Below are 19472 nucleotides of genomic sequence, written 5' to 3'. Positions count from 1 at the left end.
TCTCTGCTCCGCGGGGAGCCTGCTTCCTCCTCTCTCTCTGCCTGCCTCTCTGCCTACTTGTGATCTCTGTCTGTCAAATAAATAAATAAAATATTAAAAAAAAATCCATTTTCAAAACACCCTTTTTATACTACAAATTTAAAAGAGCAATTACTTTTTTATTCATTATTCAAAATATCACCTTTATTTGCTTGGTTTGTTTGAAAATATCTGCTATTGAGAGTTTCTTGTTACTACTGGAAGTTAGCAATTTTGGAACTTTGGAATTCTTATCTTTCTGTAACATAAAACAACATAATTTATTTCTAATTTTGACAACTTGTTAAGTGCCTTTAAAGGTAATTGAACTCTGGGGGCACCTGAGTGGCTCAGTCAGTTAAGCATCTAACTCTTGATTTTGGCTCAGGTCATGATCTCAGGGTTTTGAGGTTGAGCCCCGTATCGGCCCTGTGCTGAGCATGGAATCTGCTTATGATTCTCCTTCTCCCCTCCCCCTGCTCTCTCTCTTTCTCTCTCTCACTCTCTCAAATGAATAAATAAGGTGCGCCTGGGTGGCTCAGTTGGTTAGGTGTCTGCCTTTGGCTCAGGTCATGATCCCGGGGTCCCACATCGGGCTCCCTTCTCCCTGCACATTGGGGAGCCTGCTTCTCCCTCTGCATGGGTTGCTCCCTCTGCTCTCTCTTGCTGTCTGTCAAATACATAAACAAAATCTTAAAAAGAAAGAATAAGTAAAATCTTAAAGATAATAAAATTCTATGATACAAAACTTTTTTACATTCATTTTTATAGTAAGGACTATGAATTTTTCCTCAAAATTCAATCTTCCCCTAATTTTGTAATACAGATACTCTATGCTTATGAGTGGGCATATGGCGAAACAGCTAGAGCCTCCATTTCTCAGCCTCTCTTGCAGTTCTGTTACGTTCTAGCCAATTGGATATAAGTGAAAGTGATGCATGCACATTTAGGTCAAGTCCTTAAAACAGAACTGCTTGTCTCCCACAGTCCCTTTCTTTCTTCTATGCTTGGAAAGCAGTTGTGGTGGTGGTGAGCCAGTTTCAAATGTGTGGACAAGGAATACCTGAGGGGAAGGCAGAGTAGTGCTAGAGTAGGATCCTGGCTCACTGGATGACCTCATGGATCAGAGCCACCTGTCAACTGAGAACTAGCCACAAGAAAAATGAATTTCTATCTTGTTTGAGTCACCGTATTTTTGGATCTATTTGTGATAGTATTTGGCCTGTGTTTTACTATGCTTTTCATTTCATTAGAATGCAGTATGGAGTATATTTCTATTGTTTTTGTCAAAAATTTTATGTGTTTATATATTATTTTAAAAATAACCACACCAATTAAAGTGTAGCAGTGTTCAGATACATATTCAAATATATGTAGAGATTCAATAAATGATAAAAATGACATTTGAAATCAATAGAAATGGATTGATAGTTCTTCAAGCCAGATGGTGGGTACTTAGAGTTCTTTATATTTTACTTTCTTTTTTATATTTTGAAATTTTCTATAATAAAGAATGAACATATTTTAAAAAATTTAAAAATGAATAAAATAAACTCTTTGGAAGGAATATTTCAGTGGACGTTATACACTTGGGAGGAAATAAAATAGTCTATCCCTCACACTGTAGTCAAAAGTTAATTTCAGATGGTTTAAAAATATTATATTGATTCTAGATAGATTATAAATGTACTCTTAAGGGACTTAAGGAAAAGAAGATTTGGGTGAGAACATTTTATAAATCTAGCAATTGGGAGACATTTTCTAGGAAAAAAAATTTAGAAGTCATAAAGGAAAAGATTGTTAGTTTTATACTTCTGTACAATAAGATTAAAAGACAGGTTGCAACCTACATAAACATACTTGCTGAATATATAGCGAAGAGTTAGAGTCATAGTCTATAAAAGGCTTCCACAAAATCAATATGGCAAATACATATAACTTATAGAAAAATTAGCAAAAGATGTGAACAGATAATTCAAAGAAAACAGCAAAAAAAAAAGGCTTATAAAAACCTGAAAGGATTTCCAACCTTATGAATAAAAAATTCAAATTAAGACTAGTTTTTTTTTTTTTATACCTATCAGACGGAAACAATCAAAAAGGTTGATACTATCCAGTGTTGATAAGGATAGGATTAAACAGGTACTTTCCTAGTGTTGCTAGGAATGTAATTTGGTTCTACATGTTTAGAGACAAACCTGGAAGTATCTTTGCAATGTGATTTTTCTGTGGCCTGGCAATTCCTTCTAAGTAGAGATTTGTTAAAGATACATATGTATCTTGTTTATTGCACTGTTTACAGTAGAAAGAAATAGAAATATCCCAAATTTTAATTTGTAGGAGAATAGTTGGCTAAAGTAGGTCATATCCAGATACTAGAAAATTGATCAGTGTTTAAAAAGAATGTACTATCCAATTTTAAATCTATTTATTTATTATTGTTAGATGAGAAGAGCAAAGTACAAAACAATATCTATAGCAGGGTCCTATTTTTGTTAAAAATTTTTATTTGTATGCAAGCGTAGGGGAAGAGACAGGATGTAATTTACTAACTTTGCAGTTATTACTGTGAAGGATGCATAAAAGAGACATGTTCATTTATATGGTTCGGAAAGAATGTGGTATATACTGTTCGGTGGGTTTAAGTTTCTAATTTGTTCTTTTCTGAAATTTTTAGACAAATCTTTCAAAAAGAAAAATCAAACCCAGCGCACGTTGAGAAGCTGCTTGTGCCATATATATATGTAGGAACGAAGGACAGAAAGGGAGATGAAGCATGTCACTTGCCTTCATATCCAGGAATGCATTTAGGCATTCCTGGATAAGTCAAACTGTGATAAATACTGTGAAAAAGTCAGATTGAAATAAACACCCATCAATCGGATGGGAAAAGTCAACAGGATCATATGATCTAGGTTAAAAAGTTCATAGCTCTTGCCCAAATAGCTGCAAGTAAGGATAACACAATCTCTTTAAAGCTTTTAGCTACTACATCACCTTGGGAAAGAATCAGTACAAGGTGACCGCCAAAGCAGAGATTTTGCTGATGTCCGTGTGACGTATGCCAAAGACAGAGCAAAAATGAGCAGTAAAGGAGGTCATCGCCACCCTCTGAATCGACTAACCACGAACGTTTCTCTCAGTCCTCTGAGGAACTGTCTTTGTTTGGACCTTGGTCCTATTTGTTCTCTCCGCTCCTTTTTTTCTTTCTATTTACTTGGTATAAATTGTCATAAGATTTTAGACCATGAAAACATTTTTTTCCTTCTTGCTGATAAGTATGTCTTGAGAGTAAGCAGATTTTGAGAGGGCATGTGCTGCCAGAAAAGCATTTAAGACTTGAACATGGACCAAATACACATTCAATTAGTATCCTCAGGCCCAAGGGTCAGCTTTCAGACCGTGGGCAGAAATGGCCAGTCCTTCCTGCTCTGTGCATCCTCAGTGGAGGCCATCCAAGTTTTGGAGACATTTCTGATCAGAGCAGTAGGTGCTGGAAGCCTCTGCCAGTGTTGTTTTTAGGCTTGCTTCAAGGGCTTTGTGCCTGGGGCATGATGGTGAGCTTGACAAGCATTCCTCTCATGACTCCTGGCCTGGAGCTCTGTAAATGACTACCCTGCTTTACTGTTTTAGTCCACCGCTCACCTTTGGGACTGAAATCCTGCCCTAAACTCCAGCCCAAAAGCCCGAATAGCTTTTGTTAACTTTATACATACACGGGGTTGTTTTTCAAAATTCACAGTACTTACTAACCAGTAGAAAGTGGGCCCTGAGTAATCAGAACGTTTGACCCCTGAAGGCCTAATGCCTTTTATTTGCTAGATCCTGGGGAAGGTTAAGAATTCAGAGTGGAAGGGAGGCAGGCAACAGTGAGGACACTTAGGGGTCTTGGGGCCTTTACCTCTTTTGGCTGCCCAGGTTCTGCTACGCCTGAACTATCAACAAGTACCTGCCTGGCTTTGAGTATTGGATGCCTGGTGCTCTCACGGTTGTGCCAGCCCGCTGCCTCCTGCCTGGGACATGCTCGGGACCCTTACCCGGCCCATTTGCTCTTTTCCCCCATTAGCTGTCTTCCGCTCCAGTAGTGAGACCTCCTCCATCATGTGGCCTGAGTCATGATAGTGTCAGCGTCGATTGAGGAATTTCTCATAGAAACCATACTTTATTGCGATTGTTGTTGGATTTCAAGAATAACCTACTACTGGAGAATAAATAGCTGGTTCGGGATCCTATCGATACTGCATTCTTCCTTGGTATAGAGCATTAGTTGTTCAGTTTGCCCACACAGTTGAATCTTAATTTTGTCTTCTCTTGTGTCTTGAGCTGTTTTTGATGCATTCCCTGATAAATTGATTTGATCTTCTTAAAGGCTTTGATTTTGTAAGGGTATTCAGGGTGCCTTTGAAGACTTTGCGACCATGTTAGCACTTGGCTCTGACCTGTTTCAAATTAGCACATCCCCCTCCCCCCATATTTTCCTCTCATTTCCTTTCTTTCCTTCCCTGTCTTCACCCGTTCCCACTCCTACATTTTCTCCTGCACAGCCTCACCAGTCTCCTGTGCCTTTCGTCCTGTGCTTTTCCTGTGGCTCCTTTTTCTCTCCTCATGTCCATTTGTGCTGCTTTCTTATGATTGGCCTTGCCGCTTTTGCTTACTGAAGCTAATGGCCTTTGCATAGTGTGACTATTTACAACTTCAGAAATCTTGCTGTTTGGGTGGTATTTGGCTTCTTAGCATTTGCAACTGGGAAGTTGTAAACACCTCATAAGACACGATTCCTTATTTCATATTTTCTTGCTTCTTACCTTGCAAAGGACATTGTCTGACATATTCATGTTTTAAACTGTGACTCTTTTTATTTTGTAGACATGGCTGTTGGTGATAATGTCTATGAGTGGGTAGCTCAGAAAGAGCTGCATGCAAACAGATTGTGCTCACATTTAAGGAATCATCTAAAGGACCCCTTGATCTGCAATTATGAAGGCTGAGTTCTGATTTGTTGGTTGCTGTGCTATTTATAGAGCCTGTCATTGCGCATGACCGTCTGTGCCCGGGGCTGGGGCCCGGTTGCCAAGAGGCGCTGAGCTGAGCTCCGGCTGCAGCGAGAGCAGATTGCACTGACTGCTCCGGTTTCCCAGGCAGCCTTCCTCTCCTGGCCTCCTTAGCTGCGAGTGGAGCTTCAGCTTCCCTCTAGGACTCTGTCTGTTCCCCCCTGGACTTCCCAATGGCAGCTGCTTCCACATCCTCTTGCTACCTGTTTTTGATGGATACACTGCCCAGTATTTTGCTGTTACTCTAATTTTTTGTAACGATTGATTTGCTGTCTTCAGGAAGCTCTTTACTGCTGATTCTTTCTTGTCAGTGAATGTTAAATATGGCTCATAAGCGATTGATGGCCCTGTTTAGGAAATCAGTCTCATGTTTGTGGCATGTCAGCTTCCTAAGAAAAGACTTTGAGATGGAGATTATGTGCAGGGGATTGTATGGGGGGGGGGGCTGCCCTTGAGAACAACACCTAAATGGAAGGAGGGAAGCAGGATGTCAGACAGAGAAGTGGAATTGTGATGTATGCGCTTGCAACAGAGGCGTCAGCTGATCCCACAAGTTCCAGAGCTGAGAGTCCCTTCAGAAAAATCCCTCACTGAGGCAAGCACTCAGCCTTCCATTGACCAGGATTGGCCCTGGGGAATGGGGTTGACGGTAGGCTAAGCAGCTAGCTCTCTAGCTAAGGCAGTTCCCTTAAGGGACTCTGGTGAAAGCCAGGAGCTGCCATCACTCCTAGCAGCTGGGGAAATAAGTACCTGGCCCATGAATGCAGGATTCGGGTGGTACCCCACAGTGACCACTAAGATGTTCTTGTTCTGGTTCTGCTATGGTGGATGCAGTTTCTACCCTACTTTTGGCTTGATTTTAATACCAATGCAACGTGAGTTCCTTACTCTGAGGGTCTCTTCAAAGTTGAGACACATATTTTCTTTTTATGGCTTATTTTGGTCAAAAACGTGGTGTTGATGTGTCCTATCTAAGAGAAAGATGAGTGTAGGTCAGTTTCAACAGAATAAACCTTGCCTTCCTGGACAGCCATTGCCCACAAAATTCACTGTCACTCTGTGCTGATGGCTTTATCTCTGAAAACTAAAGTGGGAGGTGGGAAGGGTGAAGGATGGAAACCAGTTGTGCCAAAAGCAGCGTGATAAATTTGTGCAAAACTTTTGTTTGGTGTGACAGTCCGAATATAAAAAATATCAGGGAGTAGGCATAATCTTTTTAGAAAAATAATGCAAGTGCATCCTTTAGTAATATTGTTTATGTGGTTGATGAAACAGAAGAACAGATGTTGTTTAATCTGTGTATGAAACCACAAGCAGATGGGGTAGACCTGGCTGCCGGAGGGAAGTTAGACTGACCTTATATTTCACAGACTAGGTTGTTGAGGGAGAGCACGGATTGTAGACCAAAATACCGAGACAGAGTTACTTTTTAGTCTGTGATGGAAGCAGAGTGCTCAAGGCCCTGTAGAATCCTCTAGAGCAGGGTTTGGCAGAGTTTTTCTGTTAAAGCCCAAATCATAACAGTTTTTGACTTGGAGGCCATGTGAATCTTTTGCAACTATTCATCTCTGCTTTTGTGGCACAGAAGTGGCCATAGATAGTACGTACATGAGTGGGCATGCGGGTATTCCAATAAAACTTGGAAAAATAGTGAGTCAGGTTTGGCCATAGTTGCTGACCCCTGATAGAGAGTGTGGGTCAGGTTGCCTGAGTTTCAATCCCAGGAAAATGTCCATTTTCTCATCTGTAAAGTGGAATCAAAATAGTATTTGTCTTCCAGACGTATTATAAGAAATAATGAGATCAAGCATGCACGGTGTTTGATACATAGGAAGTGTTTGATAACTAGAAATGAACATTATTTATGCACCTATAAAGAATTAAAATTGAATGTAGTTAACAGCTGAACAACGTTGGGAAAACATGAGATAAATGGGACTCAAATTATGTTTAGCTATGTAGTATGCTGTGTAAATGGAACTCTTTTTGTCTGAGTCTGGCCAGAGGCCCCCAAGTATTGTGGTTGGTAAGGCTCGTGTTGTCAGTGAGAAGATCTAGTCCCCTCCTTGCTGAGGGGGTAGCTATAAAATTAATTTTGCCAATAGCTCTGTGGCAGTTTTGCTATTGCTTACTGATAACTATGTTCTCTTTTTTCTGGGCACAGGACTGAAATACGTTTTTTACTTTTCCTTGCAGTTAGGTGATGGCCATGTAAGTGAGTTCTAGTTAATGAAATGTAAGGAGAAATGATGTCTGCCATCTATAGGCCTGGCCTTTGGAAAGCCTCCCACATATCCCTGTCTCTTTCTTCCTAAACAAGTAGAGAGGATGTTGCCGATTCAGAGGCACAAGATAGAAGGTGCCTTGAGCCCTAAATGACTCTGTGGAGCAGAGTACCTCTCCTCTTTGCTGATCCATGATCGAGACATGAACTTTTATTGTGCTGACTTACTGAGATTTTGGCGTTGCTTGCCTCAGCAGTTAGCCTATGCTGCCATTTATAATCACCCATCACCAATTTTAGGTTAAATGGATAAAGGCTGAGGATCAAGTTATGATTAGAGTCGTGCTATTAATAGATCCTTCCATGAAAATGGAAAAGTTCTATCTGCATCATCTAATACTACTAGCCACATGAACAATTGGAATGTGGCTAGTATGCCTGAGGACCTGAATCTGTAGTTTAATTTTAATTAAAATTTAAGTGTAAACAGCCATCTGTGGCTAGTAGCTACCTTATTGGATGGTTCAGGATTAGAATCTGGAAAGTGACTTAGCAGTGTCCCCGAGGCTCACCGTAAGCCCTCTTAGGCCTTGCGAGAGTGACCTTAGGGAGACCCCTGGGAAAGCTTGACTTGTGTTCTCAGAGTCCGTGTGCCAAGGCAGGTGCCAGACCACGTGGGATAATTTCAGAGGACTAGAGGCCATTGGCTGGCCTGCTGTTCTAATGGAGGAGCGAGCAGAGTTGGCTGCATGGGAAAGAGCCTGCTTTCCCAGAATGCATTGGGACAAAGGATGCATGAACATTTCTTATGGATCTCTTGGGAGAAAGAGCCTGGAGTCACTTTAAGCTCTGTGTAAGAGGAAACCAGGAAGAGTGATAGGAGCTCACTGAAGTGGCCCTGGTTTTGTGACTAGAAGTGGCTAGAAGGCTTCTTAATTATCTGAGAAGGACCAGAAAAATTATAGAGTCCACTCAAAATTTTCTGTAGCCATGGGAGAAAATGAGCTCCTCATCGTGGCTTTGAAGGACAGTAAGGAGAGAGAATATAGTTGTTTTCTGTGTGTACCCTTAGGATCCCTGCTTAGGTTATCTAACAGTTATAATTTAAAGCCTTTTAAGCTTCTTCTTTTTTTAAAATTTTATTTATTTGACAGAGACAAAGAGAGAGAGAGAGAGAGAGAGAGAGGAGAGAGAGAACATGTAGGCAGAGAGGCAGGCAGCAAGAGACGGGGAAGCAGGCTCCCTGTCCAGCGGAAACCCTGTTGCAGGGCTCCATCTGAGGACCCCGGGACCCTGACCTGAGCCGAAGGCAGAGGCTTAACCCCCTAAGCCACCCAGGCACCTCACCCTTTAAGCTTTTTAAAGGAGATGTATCTCCCAGTGGTTTCAGCCTCAACGTTTCCCTTTTATTCTTCTCCCTGTCCCAACCTCCGAGGTCATGTTTTACGTCTTAGGCTCATTTGGGTGCAGTATCAGGGACCGACTGTATTTTAAGGATATATGTGTCCCCTAATGGAATTTAAGAAAGACCCATAGTAAGGTCTGGCTTCACAGAGATGAATGGAGAGCTGGTTGTGGATTCAAGGCCTCACTCCTCGCTGTAGTGAAATGCCTGAGGTGTGACTCAGAACTACTTCACTGTTCACTGGCTGCTGCTTTTCTTCCTGCTATCAACCTGTTCTCGCCTCACCATGGTTTCTGTGCCTTGTTACTGTTAGCCTACGCAGGAGCCACAGAGCTTCTATCAGGCCTTCTCTATCATTGTTACCCATAGACTGATCTATAGATCAGCGGCATTGGAAGCTTGGGAGTTTGTTAGAAATTCAGAATCTCAGGTCCCACAACCTGCATTTTAATCAGAATCCTTGGCTATGCATATACATATTAAAGTTTGTGAAGCACTGGTCTACAGAATGACTCTTCCCCCCATCCCCAGTTTTAACTTCTGTGCCAAGTGGCCCAAACTCTTGGTATTTCTCTATCAAACTGTCAAGAGAGGAACGCAGCCCAAATATCAAGACCCAGCAAGTGTAACCCAGAGGGGTGGGGCGCCATGGTACAAACCATGCTTTCCCAGGCAGCAGGAACCGTAGGTGGGGCATATGTCAAGAAGGGAATGATTGACATCAGTAAGAGATTTTGAAAGATTTCTGTTTATAAAACTGCATTTAAGTTACAATACATTTGGGATTTGAAGGCTGTCACCAACCAGAGCTTCTGATCAGCAGAAACTAGTAACCAGTTAATAGACTATAAGTTAGTATAAAAGAAACACTATAATACTAACCAATGAAACCTTGTCTAAAATAAGCATATCTAAAAGAAGTGCCTAGGTGACTCAGTCGTTAAGTGTCTGCCTTTAGCTCAGGTCATGATCCCAGGATCCTGGGATGGAGTCCTGCATCGGACTCCCTGCTCAGCAGGCAGCCTGCTTCTCCCTCTCCCACTCCCACTGCTTGTGTTCCCTCTCTCACTGTCTCTGTCTGTCAAATAAATATAATCTTAAAAAAAATAAAATAAGTAGACAATTCCGTAGATGTTTTAAAGATTAAAAATTGATTCTTGGGACGCCTGGGTGGCTCAGTTGGTTAAGCGGCTGCCTTCGGCTCAGGTCATGATCCCAGCGTCCTGGGATCGAGTCCCACATCGGGCTCCGTGCTCGGCAGGGAGCCTGCTTCTCTCTCTGTCTCTGCCTGCCACTCTGTCTGCCTGTGCTCGCTCTTGCTCTCTCTCTGACAAATAAATAAATAAAAATCTTTTAAAAAATTGATTCTTGCTATCATCACACTGCTAGGAACCAGTGATCTATACCAAAGAATGATTATTAGAAAATAAGACTTTGAAAAGGTAATATTTTGTCCCATTATCCCTTATTTGTCAGAGAATACATCCTCTCTGAAAACAAAAATGTAGCTCCAGATAGAGTATTTCTTATACAGCTGAAAAAGTGGCTTCCATGGCCATTCTTTTAATATAGGATTATTAAAATCACAAGTGACAAAGTCGCTTTAATCTTGAAGGTCCCTCTGCACATAGTGCAATAGGGAACAGTGTTATATGACCAGAATTACTAATGACCTAGCAAGGGGCAGGAGCTGGCTTTACAGCAGGGATTCTCAGTGCAGCCTTGGGATGGCAGCATCAGCATTATCTGAGGATTGCTAGCGCTCAGCCCCGTCCCAGATTTACCGAATTAGAGGCTCTGAGGGTGGAGCCCAGCACTCTGTTTTAATCAGCCTTCCTGGTGGCTCTGATTCTTGACTGAGTTTGAGAACCACTGAATTAGGGTAGCTCCCATAGCAAACACAGACTTTAATGGCTCAAACAACATAGAAATATACTTGTTAGTCACTTAAGGGTGTAGTGGGTAACAGGTTGGCAGAGTGGCTTCCTCCATGCAGTTATTCAGGGATCCAGACTGATAAAGTCACGACCATCTTCAATATGTGACTTTCAAGTCTGCTCTGAAGGTCATCCCAACCAAAAGAAAGAGCATGGAGAAGTGGCGATGGGAAGTATTCATGTGTCCATATTCCATTGGCAAGAACTCAGTTCTACCTAAGGTCCCTACCTAAGTGCAAAGGAGGCTGGGAAATGTCTAGTCTAGCTTGTGCCCAAGAGGAAGAGGCAAGCATGGTTTTTGGTGAGCAGCTAACAGTCTGAGTCATACACTCATTTCTGAGGTTTTCTGAAATGGGGACCCATTTTATGCCATAACCCTCTTTGGCAGTCTAGTGAAGCCCATGGATTCAGCCTCAGAATGTTTTGTTTTGTTTTTTTAAAGATTTTATTTATTTATTTGATAGAGACAGACACAGCAAGAGAGGGAACACAAGCAGGGGGAGTGGAAGTCAGAGAAGGAGGGTGCCCGATGTGGGGCTCCATCCCAGGACCCTGGGATCATGACCTGAGTCGAAGGCAGACGCTTAACAACTGAGCCATCCAGGCGCCCCTCAGAATGTTTTAAAATGCATTATCTTATAAATGTGTGTGTGTATGTGTGTGTGCGTGTGTAATTATAAAGGAAGTCAATTATATTGAAAGATCAGTATAAATTATTAAAAACATTTTGGACAGAGCAATATATGTACTTATTATTAATGAATTAAATAATAAGTTCTAGTGGCAGGTTTGTTAACTACTGTGATTCTGAAGTAATGATGATTATAAATAATATTTCAAGATGCCTGCAGCCACTATAATTAAATATATAAATGTATTTGATTCCTTTTGGTGGCAAAAGTCACTGATACTGCTAATAACATCAGGTTTATAGCCTACTTTCATAATTGAGTGATACGCTAAATTTCAAGTAGATGTCAGTGACAAAAAAGACATAATTTTGGGGCACCTGGGTGTCTCAGTGGGTTAAAGCCTCTGCCTTTGGCTCCGGTCATGATCCCAGCGTTCTGGGATCAAGCCCCACATTGGGCTCTCTGCTCAGTGGGGAGCCTGCTTCCTCCTCTCTCTCTCTGCCTGCCTTTCTGCCTACTTGCGATCTCTATCTGTCAAATAAATAAATAAAATCTTAAAAAAAAAAGACATAATTTTTCCCCATCCAAATTAATTGGTTATCCTCTTCATCTTCTTTGAATTTTTTCCATGAACCCAAAAACTTCTGCTGTACCCTTTAATTCTGGCCTTGGATGAAGAGAATCATAGAGGTTTTATGAGGTATTATTATCAATTATCATATTATATTATTATGAAAATATCAGCTTACTGAGTATCATAATATTTGTATATGGTAAATTTATATCTTATATACCTATCAACCTTGGTGTTTTCAGGTACAGCAATAACACAAAAGCAATTCTATTTAAATGCTCAATGACTCAATGTGTTTAAGTTTCCATTTGTTCAGGTGCTTGATCAGTAAGCTGGATGGTAGCTTGATCTTTTCTAACAATAATTCTTACCTGGAAATGTTAACTTTTCAATTTCTTCTTCACTTATCTAAATCGTTTATAGACCTTTTCTTGTTTTAATCAACTGCATAGATTTCTAGGCACTTTCTTGGTGCCCGTCCTGCAAATATATGTGGAACACTATCTCTGAATGCATTCGTGCCCTGTATATAATCTCTGCCTCATGGCAGAGTGATAAGAGCATTGGTCTGGCTTCAGTTAGGTAGACCCGAGTTCTGGTCTAAGTGCAAGTTTTTGCCTTACGTAGATTACTTAGCCCTGATAAGTCCCAGTTTGCTCCCTTAAGAAGTGGATATAATAGGTTTAGCACCTAAATAGTGCTTAGGAAATTAATTGCAGTTAATGTCTCCTCTCTTTTTATGCTAATCAACATAACCAGCCTGGTTAAATCTGAGTGCTCAACCTATAGGAAAATAGCTAAGCATCTAAAAGCATCACAGAAGAGTATACATTGGGGTTTTTTGTTTGCAGGCCACAGAATCTGTCACAAACCCAAAGAGAATATATTAGAAATATATGGTAGAATTCACAAGACTGACTATCTGGTTAGAACAGGCAAACTAGGTAGCTTCAGAAGGTCTTTGGTGTAGCCACTAGACTGATGAATTCCTGCTGATTTTTTTCAGTCTTTACATCCTTCCATGTAGTAGTCAGTGTTCAAGCAGAGAAACTTCAACTGGTTGAGCCTTGGCCATGTGTCTACCCATTAAGTGTACAGGTCATTAAGAGGCAAGATCTAGAGTGCGATATGGTGCACTCTGTCTTAAGACTGCATATCTTGAGAAGTTATTACCCCAAAGGCGCTGATAAAATGGGGTAGCCTAAAAATGGCAGAAGTTCACTGCTGAGAGACTTCAAGGTGTTAATCACCTAGTGGTTAAAGGGGATCCAGGCAAGATCAAGTGAATAGAGAAATGGACATTATACTGACACGATCAGGTCCTGTTAACATGTGTAAGAACCTACTGTTTTAAAATAAAATTTTCTTCTATCAGGTTGTGGCTTTTTCATTTTTAAAAAAATTTTTATTTTTAAAAAGATTTTATTTATTTGAGCAAGAGACTGAGAGAGAGAGAGAGAGCATGAGAGGGGGGAGGGTCAGAGGGAGAAGCAGACCCCCCATGATGAGCAGGGAACCTGACTGCAAGACTGGATCCTGGGACTCCAGGATCATGACCTGAGCTGAAGGCAGTCGCTTATCCAACTGATCCACCCAGGTACCCCAAAGGCTTTTTAAATATAGTATTTAAGACAAGAAATACAATAAAACTAGGGCCTATAATTCCGTACATAGTTTAGGAAAATAAGCAGGTGACTGCCCAGTGATGACTCCATGTGGCTGATGTGTCTGTAATCATAACTACGACCCGCTGATGGGTGAATTGCTGCTGCAACATCTAGGAAATGAAATAGTGATGATAACGGTGATAATTTATTGATTACTTACTGTTATATTTGTACTGATGTGAGTACCTAATGTGGATTATCTCATTTAAACACCATCATAACTCCATGAGAGAGGTATTAGTATGTGTATTTGACCGATAAGGAAACTGAGGCACAGAGAAGTAATTTGCTTTCCTACTCCGTGATAGAGCTTGCGTTCGAGCCCAGGTTAGATTCAGTCTCTAGAGAGTAAATGCTCCGGATTCTCCGGAGCAAAGAATTCTGTCTCCTGATGATAAGGCGTGGCTGGTATCTCAGCAGTACTCGTGTGTATCTGTCAGTAAGGCACACCTGTGGTGTGACGCATTTTCCTTTTATATCTGATTAATAACATGTTTTTGTCTTTAAGAATAGCTTTTATGGGGTGTGCCTGGGTGGCTCCGTGGCTTAAGCCTCTGCCTTTGGCTCAGGTCATGATCTCGGGGTCCTGGGATGGAGCCCCGCATCAGGCTCAGCGGGGAGCCTGCTTCCCCCTCTCTCTCTGCCTGCCTCTCTGCCTGCTTGTGATCTCTGTCTGTCAAATAAATAAATAAAATCTTAAAAAAAAAAAAAAAGAACAGCTTTTATGAGGCACCAGCCTGGCTCAGTCTGTTAAGCACCTGACTTCAGTTCAGGCAGTGATCTCAGGGTGCTGGGATTGAGCCCCGCATCAGCCTCCGGGCTCAGCAGGGAGGCTGCTGTTCTTCCTCTCCATCTGCCCCTCCCTCTGCGTGCCTGCATGTCTCTCTCTCTCTCTCAAATAAATAAATGAAATCTTTAAAAAAAGAATATCTTTTGGGGCGCCTGGGTGGCTCAGTGGGTTAAAGCCTCTGCCTTCAGCTCAGGTCATGATCCCAGGGTCCTAGGATCGAGCCCCACATCAGACTCTCTGCTCTGGGGGAGCCTGCTTCCTCCTCTCTCTCTCTCTGCCTGCCTCTCTGCCTAGTTGTGATTTCTAAAAAAAAAAAAAAAAAGAATATCTTTTATTCATAGAAGTGAAATACATAATAACCCTAGCCAACACATATGTATCACTCCACGCCAGATGCACTTCTAAGTATAAATGGTAATTCATTTATTCATCTCCCTAGCCCTAAGAAAGTAGTCCTAGTTTCCATCACCATCGTACAGATGAAGAAATGAAGTAACTATTCAAGATCACACAGCTAAGAAGTGACAGAGGCAGTAGTCGATCCCAGATAGTTTGGCTGCGGTCTGTGTACTATATACTGTAATGTTTATAAAAAGTTGTTTAAAAATAGTGCCAGTGTATTTAGCTATAATAGAAACCACAGAGGCTTACAAGGATGCTGCTCAGATTTTTAAAAAAATGTGAACGTGTAAAGAAAGCCTAAAGAAAGTGACTGAAATTTAGGGAAAGAAGGATGGTTTAAACTGTTTCTAATTTTTATTATCACAAGTAATGTAGTACTTTAAGTACCTTCACACTTGGTGGAATCTGTTGAGAGTAGATACAGGGATGCAGGTTTCCTGAGCTATTGCTGTCCAGAAGGACTGCACCAACCTGTTTGGATCTTGATCTTTTTTTGAGAGCATCACATTAAGGGAGTTTTATGGAGTCCCCCCTCCCCCAAGTGTTTTTAGAATTTGTAGGCCAGTAAGAAATATGGGTAATAATACAAGTTAAACCAAATTCCGTTGCTTATTACTCATAGGAACACAAGAGAAGGAGGATCTACTTCTTACCAAAGACATGTACGCACCTCACCCCAGCATGACAGGAGCTAGTATATCAGCAAATACTTGGTTAATTCTACCAGTGCACACTTTCTGAGCTGGAAAGAATGTAGGGGATGTGGAAGTTAGTGCCACCTAGTGGTAAGACTGAGCTCTGACTCCTGGAGATTCTGAATCTTTGCAGCACAGAAATACCGGAGGAGATTGTTAAAAAGAGGTTCTTTGCACACTTGAAACAAAAATAAAAAAATTAAAAAGGTGGTGAAGTCAGTTGAGCGTCGGACTCTTGGTTTCAGCTCAGGTCATAATCTCGGGGTTGTGAGCTTGAACATGGAGCCTGCGCTGACGTGGAGTCGGCATGAGAGTCCCACTATCCTCTTCCCTCTGCTGCTTCCGCCCCTGCACTCTCTCTGTTTCTAAATAAAAAAAATCTTTGAAATAAACGAGTAAATAAATAATAAAAGGGAAAAAGGAGAACAACCTCCCCCCCAAAATCCCCAAACCCAAGCCCAAAACTGACCCTCTTAGCCTCAGAGCTCGAGGGTCTAATTCAGAAGGAAGCAGAGTAGAGAGAGAGTGTGTGCCGTGTGTGTGTTCGGGAAGGGTGTCCAGGAATGTGCGTGTTTAAAAGGCAGCCCCACGTGGTGTTGGTTCTGATGGTTTGGTCCTAACTCCACTTAGAAGGCATTGTAGGGATTGGCCCAGCTCCCTCTTCTTAGTCCTCTTTTCCAGCAGCTGCTGTAGTATCTCTTGATTATGTGGGAGTGGTGGGGATCTTCTGAAACTGTTCTGGGTTGAAGACGTTCCAGCTGAGTTTGCACACAGAGGAGGGATGGGAACAGGCCCTTGTGTTTGGGGATGAGAGAAAAGCACCGAAGAGTGACCTCAGTTTTGCCGCATCCATTTGCATTTCCTCCTTATTGATTTCTGTTGACCTCAGTGCTATTTTGACTCTGCGGGTCACACTCTACTTTTGTCGTTTTTTCTCCTCCTTCGTGTCCTTCAGCCTGGTATTTGAGGTCTCCATTATCAGACTCCAGACCTCCTTCCATGTCCCTCGGTGGGAATTCCTGTGTGCACATTACTCTCTCCGTATCTCATACTGCTTCTCCCCCTGAAATTCTTTCTCTTCATTTTGTTATACTTTTACGCAGTCTAAAAGTTTTTTCAGACATCTTTTAAAAGTCTGAAGACCCCTGGGGCCCCTGGGTGGCTCAGTTGGTTAAGCATCTGACTCTTGATCTCAGCTCAGGTCTTGATCTCAAGGTCATGAGTTCAAGCCCCACTTTAGGATCCATTCTGGGCGTGGAGTCTACTTAAAAAAAAAGGTCAGAAGACCCACAACCACACTGAAGCCCCCTTTGGAGGCTTTAAACACCTTATACCCTCTAATTTCCTACCATACCTCATGCATAGCTTATATCCTAGTATGTCACGAAATAATGTTTCCTATTGCTGCATAAATATGTTATCCCCCATCCATTATTTTACTTATTTATTCATTCCTTATGTTGTTTCCCTTGACTGGAATATAAATTCTATTCATTCTTCAAATGCCACCCACACAACAAAGCCAAATATAGACTATTTTTGGTTTCATTCATTGATTCCCTCTCTGAGATCTGCCGGCACTGTGTCCTCAACTGCCCACTTTAACTCTTAATCACACAGGCCAGTGTATACATGAGCTGCTGCTCTTTGGGAAATTGTAAGCTACCTGAGGGCAGAGACTATTTTATGTAATTCTTTGAGATTTTCCAAAATCATATATTCCCAAATGCGTAATATGGCTTACTTTTGAAAAGATTTTATTTATTTGGCACAGAGAGAGAGCACCAGCAGGGGGAGGGGCAGAGGGAGAGGGAGAAGCGGGCTGAGTAGAGAGCACAGTGTGGGGCTCGATCGTAGGACACTGGAATAATGACCTGAGCTGAAGGCAGATGCTGCGAGCCACCCAGGCACTCTGTGTAATATGGTTTAACCGAACTTTTACTCTTCTCTTTATGGCATTACCTCCGTTTGGTTTTGAATCTTCACTTTTTGGTGTTTTATAAGGTTGCTTTATCTTCCTGCTTTCCTGCCTTCAGAGTCTGCTCTCAGGAACATAGAGTGACACTTTGCCACGTCACAATATTCAGCCCTGCTCCTATACCATGCTTCATGCCTAAGTGGAAATACCCTTCTTCACATGAGGTCTGATGTATATACACATAAGTAAAGTAAAGTAATGTCTTATCTGCTGGTTTTTTTTTTTTTAATATCGTTACTGAATTAGAAGCATTTTTTAATGTCGAGCCTCCTTCTACATCCATGCTCCCTTTAGGAATGTAAATAATCTCATTGAGCTCGGTGACTTTCAGAGCCCTTTATAGAATTAGCGCCACAGACTCACCAGAAACGAACTCAATACAAATCTGGATTTGTGTGGGTTTGTTTTCCTCCACAGGGATTCAGAGCGAGCCCTCGGCATCTCAGAAGACGAGCTGCAGCGGCTGCGGCTGCTCGCCTGGAAGAAGCCAAGCCTGTGGTGGAGGTTCACCACCAGAGTGAGCAAGAGATTTCTGTGAGGAAACGAAGGATCAAGAAAAACAGCCGAGTCCAGCCAGAATTCTATCACTCCGTCCAAGGTGCCTCAACCAGAAGGCCTGTGAGTAGAGAACTTTTATAGGAATGTTAAATCCATGGTGTAGTTCATTTTGTTTTAGATAATTGTCAGATGAGATCGTCAGGTGGTTCTGTCCTTATCCTCGGCCAGTGCCCTGAACCCATACACATCCCAGGAAGGAGTGTGGTTCCACAGAAAGCACCCGGCCAGAGAGTTGTCCAAGAGGCTAGAGCTGGTCACTGCAGACGGGGTGATTTAAAGACGGGTGAATTCTGAGCCCCGTTAGAGGCAGGGTCGAGGATTAGAGCAGGGGCTGCAGAGTCCGCAAGCCGAGGGGCCAGAATGGTGAGATCAGAGTTGGTCAAGAGGGTTAATAAGACAGAAGAGAAGCAGAGGAGGGAAGGGCAAGGCTGGGAGTCTGGGCCCGTAGCTGAGCCCTGCCAGGATGTGGCTCTTGGGCCGAGGCCAGTGCTGTGGTCTACAGCCTGCCAGGGTGACATGGGAGCCTTCTCGGCTGTGGCCTTTGTTCTGGACCAGGGCAGCAAGCAGGGTTGTCCATTTCTGCCCAAGTGCTTGGTGTTGCTGTGGGCTGCAGTGCTGCCTTCCCTGCGAAAGTCGGGCTCACTAGTCTCCACTGCCTGAGCACATTGTTCTATGTGCTCTGATATTTTTTCTTGGTTCGGGTCCTCCCCCCATGGACTTCTTGTGCAAGGTTGTGACGGTTAAGGATTTGGGGCTGAGAAAAATGCCACTGTAAAACATTCTCAAAAGCATTTTGTAACTGCAATAATGTTACATTGATTTAGCATTAAAAGGAGGTGTCCCTGTGGTTCATTGCTATGTTGTGGGGAACATTTCTCATGCTAACCTAGGGGAACCATCATTATTTGGCTTTGATAATAGGTTTTTCTAAATTATTACAATAGAACTGTTCTTCTGTGGAAGTAACTGTGCCCTAGGCACAGTGGAGATTGCTAGAAGGCCAAGAAAACGTCTAACTTGGTGCACTGGCCAGAGACAATGGCAAGAAGCTAAATTCCCTTACAGGAAAGGACCTACATGTCTTTGACCCATTGTAAAATAAACTCATATTTCGAGATGAGAGTCTTCTTTCCACAATTTAACGAAACAAGCTACGTAGAATTTGGTATCTATGTGGTATCTACTATGAGGTGGTATGAAAAGTTATTCATTCAACAAACATAATAAGCTTTTTTATAGGAAATAAGGGATACATGGATGTATATTCATAACTGATGATTCTTGAGGGCTCACTGTGTAACAGGATCCCCTTAACAACCCTATGAGGTAGATGTTATTATTCCCATTTTTTGGATGATGAAGCAATGGCTCAGAGAGTATAAATAACAGTCCTAGGTTTACCTAGCTGTTGGAGGCAGACTCTAGGGTTTGGATCTAGGTAGCCTGCTTCTAGCTTCTTGGCTCTCTATTCTGCTACCTTCCTGTAGTACATGGCCTCTAGGACAGGTGAGTCCATGGACTGACATGCAAAGAAGTACATG

General features: G+C 42.1%; 1 protein-coding gene across 12 annotated transcripts in view; it reads left to right on the top strand.

Annotated features, from left to right (window-relative positions):
- DST (dystonin) overlaps nt 1–19472 on the top strand; it is a 480329-nt gene that overhangs the window by 41394 nt on the left and 419463 nt on the right. For all 12 annotated transcript variants that reach the window (XM_046005408.1, XM_046005389.1, XM_046005387.1 and 9 more), the window contains exon 3: nt 17791–17991. In XM_046005408.1, the coding sequence (XP_045861364.1) occupies nt 17791–17991 (201 nt within the window). The remainder of the gene's footprint in view (nt 1–17790; nt 17992–19472) is intronic.

Source organism: Meles meles, chromosome 5 (assembly GCF_922984935.1).
Source record: "Meles meles chromosome 5, mMelMel3.1 paternal haplotype, whole genome shotgun sequence".
In the NCBI taxonomy this organism is placed as follows: domain Eukaryota; kingdom Metazoa; phylum Chordata; class Mammalia; order Carnivora; family Mustelidae; genus Meles; species Meles meles.
The sequence above is the reverse complement of the archived record's forward strand: the minus strand, read 5'-3'. Positions and strand labels throughout refer to the sequence as shown.